This window comes from Emys orbicularis, chromosome 14, assembly GCF_028017835.1.
Source record: "Emys orbicularis isolate rEmyOrb1 chromosome 14, rEmyOrb1.hap1, whole genome shotgun sequence".
NCBI lineage: Eukaryota > Metazoa > Chordata > Testudines > Emydidae > Emys > Emys orbicularis.
The window spans coordinates 4,249,221-4,259,559 of NC_088696.1; the positions used below are offsets into that span (position 1 = coordinate 4,249,221).

At 49.4% G+C, this 10,339-nt stretch overlaps 1 protein-coding gene across 1 annotated transcript in view; it reads right to left on the reverse strand.

Annotated features, from left to right (window-relative positions):
* The window catches only part of ACSF3 (acyl-CoA synthetase family member 3), a 107,845-nt gene extending 98,565 nt beyond the window's left edge, over window positions 1-9,280 (reverse strand). Inside the window, exons 1-3 of the mRNA XM_065416609.1 lie at window positions 9,243-9,280; window positions 1,939-2,673; window positions 154-309 (exon numbers count right to left, since the gene is read on the reverse strand). Of these exons, the coding sequence (XP_065272681.1) occupies window positions 154-309; window positions 1,939-2,643 (861 nt within the window). The 5' untranslated portion in view covers window positions 2,644-2,673; window positions 9,243-9,280. The remainder of the gene's footprint in view (window positions 1-153; window positions 310-1,938; window positions 2,674-9,242) is intronic.
* Between the last annotated feature and the right edge of the window lie 1,059 nt (window positions 9,281-10,339).

The following is a 10,339-nucleotide window of genomic DNA, read 5'->3' on the forward strand; positions in this document are numbered from 1 at the left end:
GTCTTTTTAACAAGACAATTCATGACCTGTATGTAGCCAAAAGCTAAACAGGCTGGAACTGTTTAAGACCCGGTCTCCAAACTTACTCTAATTAGAATGCATGAGGTCTTGCTGATGAATTTCAAAGCCAACACACAATCCCTCCAGGCTTACCTTCTGAAGGCTGAACTCGGGTAGCATGATGCACGTAGCTCCCACCCAAAGAGGGCACAGCAGCTTATTGACCACTCCGTGGACATGGTGTAAAGGCAGCACGTGCAAGATAACATCTTCCTTCGTCCACTCCCATTTGTCAACCAGCCCTGTGACCTGTGGGGAAAAAATATAAAATCCAGCATTAGGACAAGGTGAGCCACCAGCTGAGACATAGAACAGAGCTCTAACCACAGAGAAAGCGTGGCTAATTCAAGAGCCCAGCTCCAACCCTAGCTCTACTGTTTAAGCTGGTAGCAGCATGTCCCTGCCTGGGCTAGTTTCTGGGCCTTGAATGTGAAAAACATAAATTCAAGGGATTCATGGGAAAAAACAGGTGTCAGAATGAAAGTGACACCAGTAAAAAGCAGATGAGAACCCGCAAGGTGGAAGACCTACACCCCCTTTGATCAATGCAAGGAAAGTGGGGTCTCTTCTTTGAGACCAACAGGAGAAAAGCACCTATCATAAAAATAGAACTGAATGGGAACATTCTGTGTATCTATAGAATACATATGTATATACATACATGCACCTATAACTCCATCCGTGTTGCCAAAAAATTAGAAATTAATTGCTGCTGTTTAGGTAGGACCTACACTATTATTAACCTGCTGTTGCACAACCAGAGTCAGCAGAAACAATAGTTATCTAAGAAACTTTGCTGACACCTTTGATAATGCTGCTGACAAAAAGAAGCTGACCTATGCTGGCTTATTAGAATCCAAGAGAAATTGAAATTGGGGGCAGGAAGTCAATGGTCCATAAATAGAAAAGAAAATAAACCCAATACTGGGAAAATACTAATTTTAAGCTTCCAAAAGAAAAACATTATTCTAAAGCACTAGAGTTTGGGCCCTTTTAGGCAGGACAATGCCTTTTCGAGCCTAACCTTTGCAGTCAAAGAGGTCATTTCCAGCTTGTCTAAAAAGAAAAGATATCTGAACAGTGCTCGTCATTCGGAATTCCATTCCCCTTACCGTAGTGGGGAGGCAGATTTTATCCAGCCACTACAACCCTGGTGTTCTGCACCAAACTGCCAGACACAGCCACTGTTCAGTCTGCCTTCCAAATGATCTGAACGCTTGTGAGGAAAGAGTCTTTCCACAATACAGTGAAGCCCTTGTTCTCTCTGTCTAGGCTCTTATACTGCGCCCCTCACCACAGTAGCAGAGCATCTAGAACCATTTTAGTCCGATACCACATCTTTGAGGTGCAATGTATTTATTCCCCTTAATGGTGTGATTTTATCAGCTGCAGCAGCGATACCAAACTGGCAAGGCAATCAGCACACTCCTTTAGACTTCTAACTCTTTTTGGCTCAGATAGCTAATGGATTTTTTGCCTTGGGGATATATAGCTAAATAATGCACAGACTTTACATAATAGTGACGTGCTGGATCAAATTATACTTCAGTGAGGGGCATGGATACATTTTTAAAGTCATTTTGCAGGAAAGCAACCAGTAAAAAAGGCAACTTATAGAGTCACTACCACCCCTCCAGGAAAATACCCGCCCACCCACCCTAGCCTAAGCCACAGTGCATACATACCGGTAAAGATTTTCAAACGTGACTAATGGTTTTGGGTGCCAACCTGAGACACTTTAGAGGGGCCTGGATTTTCAGAGTGCAGTTGCTCAAGCTGCACACCCAACAGGAAGCACCCCAAATCACTAGTCACTTTTGAAAAAACCTGACCTCCAATAACGTGCCATTAGTGTATGATGAGGGAAGTATCACTTACCATAGCTTGCACATTCTGATGGGTACTAAGGACACCTTTTGGTCTTCCTGTAGTCCCACTGGTGTAGATTATCATGGCTCCTCTATCTTTCCACTCAGGACAGTCAATTGCCAAGGGGAACGCTTCCACAGTCTTATCATTTATACATCCATCGCTACCGGAGTTAAGAAGTGGCAGAACGGGTATTCCCAGTTTCTCAGCACTAGGGGTTATGTCCCTCATATACTCTTCTGTGGCAATGACTAGACTACTCTGGGAGTCTTGGATGAAATACTCCAGTTCCTGCATTGGGTATTTCCTGTACAGGGGAACAGCTATGCCTCCACTCATCCAGGAAGCCCACTGGGCAATCACATAGGAGGCATCATTTGGGCATAAAAACGAGATCCGCTCCTCCTTTAGGTCTCCACTGGAACATCTGAGCACTTCACAGATTTGCTGAGACAATTGGACACTTTGAGTGTAAAGGTCCCTGTATGTGTGCTCTCCATTTTGATCAATGATGGCAATTTGATCACCAAAAGCCAGAGCTCTAGTGAAGACAGGGGTAACCCTACCACTGAATGGTGTTCTTGTGGTGTGCACGCCTTTTCTGAAATGTCCAACATTCCTCCGTCCACAGGCAGGCCACCTCCAGGGGTGTACACCGTGAACAAGACATCGCATGGGCAAATTCACATGGCAAAATATCCAAGAGCCCAACATTCTGCCAGCATTTCTTGATCAGACTCGATGCTGCAGAGAGAAATTATATGAACCAATAAGCAGGGAGTGGGAATATCCAGGAATTTATACAAAATATTCACACAAAGGAAAAGGGGGTAGCTTTCATTCTAAGCCTGTTTAAGTGCTAGGCCCCATCTACACACGCAGGAAGACAGCCCCAAAGCACTCACAGTGGAATCTCTAAATCACAATCTCACTTAAGACAAAAATGAACATTAAAAAAGCATTTATTTTCAACAAGTGAGTTTAGCACAGTAATTAATGCTTACTGATGCCGTCCTGTAGCAACTCAACACTTCCAGTGACTGAAGAAAATAAGCAAAGGAGGCCTGTCTACCCTTCTGATCTGATTGATCGATCATCACAGGTATTGTATCAGGCACAAGGTTCTGCCCTACATGACACAACATTAACAGAATGGGTCCAACAGCCAGAATAGGCGGAAACAGCAAACAGTCTGGGCAGCCACCATACGGTACAGGCCAGGCAGCTGGTTTTCCAAGTGAAAACAAGCAAGCAAGCAAATACCCACCATTATTGACTTGTGGGATTTGTTACAGCATTTCTGAATAAAGCTTGGATAGCAGGAAACTAACAGCATTGACTAGAGCCAGGCAACGTGTCAGCATGAGCTCAGCTGGCTCCCCCCCCACGCCAGAGCTCTACCCGTACAGCGCTATCCTAACCGGGAGCGCACCCCACCACTGAAATCCTGAACTCTCCTAAACAGTGTGTGTGAACCATGTTAAATTGTATCAAGGTTCAGCAATGTAGAAAAACATCCACTAGGGAATTGGGATGAAGCAACAGTCCCCACCGTTACGGGGGAAGATTATAGGCTGGCATAAGAGTTACGCATTCTGCTCCAGTGCATAATGACATTAAAGTCCACTCTCTCGTGGAAGAAGTTCAGAAAAAGACTCTCTTGTTTTTACAGCAATGGAGACAAATGTTAGGAATGTCTAAATGCTATTCATCAGCCACTTCTTTTTTAAAGCAATGTTTGTGCTACCGTCGTGGCTGCAGCTTGTCATTCCTCCAGTGGCAGGGCAGAGTGACAGTACAGTGGGAGCATCAGGAAGAAACTGCTACAGAAGGGTGCAGGAGAGACTGGGTAGAGGGTCTCCAGAGCCCTGTCCAGGGCAGTGCCAACACTGGAACGGTGCTTGTGAGCTGGAGCAGCAGGCCCAGTAGGAAGAAAGGGAAGACTCTGATTGGTTGACGCTGTCCTGAGCCACACACTGATTGTCACAGACACCCAGCCAAGGAGAGGAAGAAAAATAAGGAAAGGGCTATGGCAAAGGGCAGGAGAGAAAGGACTTTATGTTGCTTCTTATGTAACAGTGACTATTAAAGTTTAACTCAACAAGTGAAGTATCCTTAAAGTGAAACTAAAACAAGCCAATTTCTGTCCAAATGCATCTAAACTTTCATTTCACAAAAAAAGATATAGGAGTTCTACATTCAATGATGGGGTTTCCTTGATGAGGTCAATGGCCATTTGACTTTATAGGACTTCTAAAAAATCTATTATTGCAACAGCTTACAAAACACAGCTCCCCATAGCGGGAAGTAGCAGAAACAATAAACAACCGGAGAATTTGTTTGACAACTATCAATGTAAGATCCAAATGATTTACAGCTCAACTGTGCTTGGCACCAGCTCAGATGCCCCTGTTGCTAACACCTACTGTCAGCGATGGATTTTTATTTAGTTTTTGCACAGATGCAGCAGTGCGCTTTCCTGTCTCTCTCATCCACACTAATGAAATTTCCCAAATAAGAAACTTGTTTGCACATATTTTGTTTGCGGAACAACCTCAATTTCTATTTCCGCAATGAAGCCCGTGATTTAGTGCAGAAACATCTTGAAGTGGGCTTTAAACTAAGAAGTGTGGTCACTGCATGCACATGACACACACCAACGAAATGGAAAAAACAAAACAGGCTACACTAGCACGACATCTTTCCATTTCTCACGTTCCTCTTTACAGATAAATTTAAAAAAAGACAACACAGACTGTTAGCAAAACCAGAATCACCTCTTTCTAACTAGTAGCCCCAAGGCCAGGTTGCTGGTGAGAGCACACACAAAATGTTAACGGGGTGTTAATTGGAACTGACTGCATTTCCACGGTGTCACTGAAGAGCAGAGAGTTCCAAGCCAGTATGGTTAACTACACTTGGGCCTGGTCCCCACTAAGCCCCCACTTCGGACTAAGGTACGCAAATTCAGCTACGTTAATAACGTAGCTGAATTCGAAGTACCTTAGTCCGAACTTACCGCGGGTCCAGACGCGGCAGGCAGGCTCCCCCGTCGATGCCGCGTACTCCTCTCGCCGAGCTGGAGTACCGGCGTCGACGGCGAGCACTTCCGGGATCGATCCGGGATCGATTTATCGTGTCTAAACCAGACGCGATAAATCGATCCCAGAACATCGATTGCCTGCCGCCGGACCCTCCAGTAAGTGTAGACGTACCCTTGGCTTAGTTGGTTTCCCCTGTAAAGCTCAAAGAGCCAGGTTTTAGCTGCCCCTTCGAAACTGCAGCTTCAGAGACTTACATCATCCTCTTTTCACCACAGTGCCAGTGCAGATTTAATGGAACACAAAGCAACAGCAGCTTTCACTGGTCCTGTGCATTTATGGACTTCACAGAACTTGTGACAACTGCGTACAGTATTACAGAAGTGCTGGACGTGCTAGTCTGGCAAGGGCCGGGGCAGATTCCTTTCTTTTACGTTTTTCAGGGAGCTACACCAGTAACGGGAATCAAATTTGAGTATACAGCTGAGTAAGACGTGCTGCTGTGGGATGGGGACTGAAGGAGCAACACAGCAAGTCAATGCACTAGCTTTTGGCTTTGGAGACAGGGTCAAACCCTACCCTACTCTGGCTAAGGTAATGAGCGAAAATACATTTGGTGGCTTCACCCCAGCTCTTGACATCACAAAGCCTTGCAATGAGTGGCAGAGAAGACAGTGGTAATTATGGGCAACTGTGGGATCCAAATTCTATACACAATAAAGCATCACCACAGTTGAAGGTGGGGAGGGCAACACAACCCCAAACCAACTAGGACTGGCCAGAGAAGCAGGAACTATACGATTAACAAACTGATATATAAGGAGTTAACATTCTTCCTTCACCCTAGACAGCATTTCCATCCCCCAGCTCCCCACTCCAATGCTTTACTCAGCAAGAAATTACATTTCTAAAGTAGGAAAACAGGAGCCAGCCTCACATCTCTCAAATTAGGAGTAAAAAACAAACAAAGGTGATCTCAGAATGCTAATGGAGCCACAATACAATGCAAAGTAACTGGGTAACTGTCACAGATTTATCAATGTCAGTTCATTTTCCAAGACACTAATAACCATGTATTGTTCACATCTGACCACTAACAATATGTAGACTAAATGGTGGTATAAATCCTCTTAGGAAACCTGCTGGGATTTAAAGTGGAAACCTGTCACTTATTTCAGATGATGCTACCGTGCAGCCTTTCAGGAGGAAAATAACATACTGGTTAAAATGAAATTAAGCATAGCATTAAAATAACTGGCGGATTATTTCCTTGCAAGCCACAGCTTCTCTACAGATGCCCTCACAGTATTTACAGTCTTACCCGTATTCTTCCACCTGCACAACACACACCATAATCACTCTTCTCTTTCATATGCTGGAGCACAGCCCTTTCTGAAGGAGCAAAAAAGAGAACTGGCTCAGCAACTCTAAGCTATAAAAACCCACAATACCACCAGTTTATGATTCAGATGTATACAGAAAACACTGCCCATTGCTTTAGATCAGGGTAGGCAACCTATGGCATGTGTGCCGAAGGCGGCACACGAGCTGATTTTCAGTGGCACTCACACTGCCCGGGTCCTGGCCACCGGTCCGGGGGGGCTCTGCATTTTAATTTATTTTTAAATGAAGCTTCTTAAACATTTTTAAAACCTTATTTACTTTACATACAACAATAGTTTAGTTACATATTATAGAGTTATAGAAAGAGACCTTCTAAAAACGTTAAAATGTATTACTGGCAGGCGAAACCTTAAATTAGAGTGAATAAATGAAGACTCGGCACACCACTTCTGAAAGGTTGCCGACCCCTGCTTTAGATGTTTGAAACTAGACCACACAAAATCCCAGAAGATATCTTCCAGGACACAATCCTGCTCTGATCTCTGGGAATGGACAAGGTGACAAAGTAACATAGGTCTGAGGCATCTCTAGCACCTATGACTCTGTTGGACACTAGATACAAACTATCACCCAGCGACCTCAGTCATTCCTAGGCCCTGAGTCACCTCTCAACCATCTCTAGGAAGAGTGGTCCAGCTACACCCTATGAAGAAAGATCATGCCAGTGCACAAATTTCCTCACTGCTAAGAAATTTATCTCTTGCTTAAAATTTTCCTAAATCATTCCTTGCTATTCCATCTCTAACTCACCCCTCTTTCAAATGTGTCTTTACAAATCCCCATTATCTAATCTCACTTTGGTCACAGTATAAATATATCTGTAATTATAAAAACACACTAGATGACTTGAGCAACACTCTTTTTGCTGAGCTAGTCAAAGGGTCTGATCCTGACCTCAGACACGTGGTTATCACTGCATCTCTTCCAAGATCAGCTCTTGCCACTGTAACTAATCTTGCAAAAGGAGTGTGCCCCATTGTCCCAGAGAGCATGATCAAACCAGAAGCACACACAGACCACCAGATAACATTCTGCAGGTTGTCTGCCTCTGCATCACCTGATGGGAGTGAGCGTGTGCTGCTCTGAAGTGTGTGAAAAGACCGCTTCCATCAAACTAACAGAAACTCACATCTGTTGTCTGCAGAAAGACCAGATGCTTTCAAACTTCCTAACTTTCCAAACAGCTCTGTGTCAGCACTTCCATCCAGAAATTTAGACAACTCAACAAATCCCAAAGGACTACTGTTAAATGTGGATCAGGAAAATGAGGGAGTATTTCCCCCAGATAGAAGAGAAGGAAGATGTGGGTGGGCATATTGTGATTGGAGGAAGTGGTTTCAGGGTGGTGGGATTTATTTAAAAAGGTGTGAAAAACTTCAAAACAGTTTGTATTTTCAGTGTTACTGTTTGTTTCCATAGTTTATTTGCATGGAAGTCAGGCCCCCTGAGGCTGGTATATCCCCCTCCATGCAAGCACAGAGCACATGCACTGTGCCAATCCGCACACCCTCCACTCCCCAGAGCATATAGATAGCACCAATCGCACCCCACAACCCCCCCACAAACAGATGGACAACCCCCCTCCCCCCCCCCCCAACCCTCTAGAGCACATGGACAGCACCGATCAGCAACCACACTGACCCCCCCAGCACCCAACCAACAGGACGTGGAAAACTGAAGGCCGCAGCCAGATGCAGCTGCTGGAGCAGCCCATCCCCAGGAGGGGTGCGCAGGCACGTCTGGGGAGGCAGCCCTGGGGCAGGGGGCACCAGGGAAGGGCACCGTGGGGAAGATGGGGCTGGGAGGAGTAGGTGGCGGGTTAGTGGACAGGCACCCTGGGGAGATGGGGGCGGGCGCCCCGGAGGAGTTGGGGGGTTGGACAGGCACCCCAGGACCAGGGGGCGCTAGGGAAGGGCACCCTGGGGAGATGGGGGTGGGGCTGGAGCGGGCACCCCGGAGAAGGTGGGGGGGTTGGACAGGCACCCCGGGACCAGGGGGCGCTAGGGAAGGGCACCCTGGGGACGGCACCCTGGAGGAGGTGGGGGGTTGGACAGGCACCCCGGGGCTGGGGGGGGGGGGGCGCTAGGGAAGGGCACCCTGGGGAGATGGGGGCGGATGCCCCGGAGGAGGTGGGGGGTTGGTGGACAGGCGCCCCGGGGCCGGGGGGCGCTAGGGAAGGGCACCCTGGGGACGGCACCCTGGAGGAGGTGGGGGGTTGGACAGGTACCCCGGGGCTGGGGGGGAGGGCGCTAGGGAAGGGCACCCTGGGGAGATGGGGGCGGATGCCCCGGAGGAGGTGGGGGGTTGGTGGACAGGCGCCCCGGGGCCGGGGGGCGCTAGGGAAGGGCACCCTGGGGAGATGGGGGCAGGCACCCTGGAGGAGTTGGGGGGTTGGACAGGCACCCCGGGGCTGGGGGGCGCGCTAGGGAAGGGCACCCTGGGGAGATGGGGGCGGGGCTCGGGCGGACACCCCGGAGGAGGTGGGGGGTTGGACAGGCACCCCGAGGCCGGGGGGCGCTAGGGCAGGGCACCCTGGGGAGATGGGGGTGGGGCTGGGGCAGGCACCCCAGAGAAGGAGGGAGGTTGGACAGGCACCCAAGGCCGGGGGGGGGGGGGCACTAGGGAAGGGCACCCTGGGGAGATGGGGGCGGATGCCCCGGAAGAGGTGGGGGGTTGGTGGACAGGCAACCTGGGGCCGGGGGGCGCTAGGGAAGGGCACCCTGGGGAGACGGTGACAGGCACCCTGGAGGAGTTGGGGGGTTAGACAGGCACCCCGAGGCCGGGGGGGGCACTAGGGAAGGGCACCCTGGGGAGATGGGGGCGGGGCAGGGGCGAGGGGGGGGGCGGCCGGGCCAGGCCGGGCCTCACCTGCCGGGCCGCGTCCCGCGGGGGTCGGGTCCGTCCGGGAAGTGGGTCCCCGCGGAAACCAGGTGCCGCCGCCGGCGGTTCCGGCCCGGGTAGAACCAGCACATGGAGCCGAGGGCCGCAGCTGAGCGGGGCTGAAGGGGGGGCGCGAACCGCCCCAGGCCCGTGGCATCGGGTGACACGCCCCCGCGCCTGTGATGTCACTTCTCTGTGACGTCACTGCTGTGACATCACAGCCCTTTGAGGGTGGGGCTGGCGTCACCTCGCAGCCCCACCAAGGGGGACCAGATGTCCCGATTTTATAGGGACAGCCCCGACGTCCAGGGCTTTGTCTTACAGAGGTGCCTGTTCCCCTGTCCTTATTTTTCACACTCGCTCTCTGGTCGCCCACATTACATCACAATGAGCTTCTGCAACCTGCCCGCTGGCCTGAGCCCCTCCGAGACCGTCCCAGGGCAAGTCACTTTCTGGGGTCGAAATTTCTCCTGCCAGTAATGCCCGATCAGGAGCCTTCCCCCACCCTCGAGACATGTGTGCAGTGCCCATTACTGTTTGTATTATGGTAGCATCTAGGAAAACCAAGCAAAGACCAGGGATCTATTGTGCCAGGCCCTGTGCCCCCATGTAACAAAGAAGATGGTCCCTATCCCAGAGAGCTCCCCATTTACATGGCAGGCAGACAGGATGCAGCAGCTGAATAAAACAGACAAATGGGGGCAGAGGATGAGCCCCCATGGGAGTGACCCGGTCCTAGACCCCACAAGTTTATTGAAAATGGTTTCTAAGTGGAATTGTTCCCAAATCCCAAACTTGCATTCAAGATTGTGGGGAGGCTCATAGAGATGTAAAGGGAATACCTGAGAACATATCCTGCCCTGCAGATGTGATGGCCGCCATCTTGGCTGACATACCGGGAACTGAAGTGGGGCCATCCAGAACTAAAAACACAAGCTGTTAAATGGCTTGAACTAAAGCCAGCAGGGTGGGGCTGTAACACAACTCATCTCCTTTGTGGCCTGGGAACAGAATGGAATCTGTAAGACACATTGACAAATGGGTTAAATAGAGAAGCAGTGGCAGGTGTCAAACAATGGAGGTGA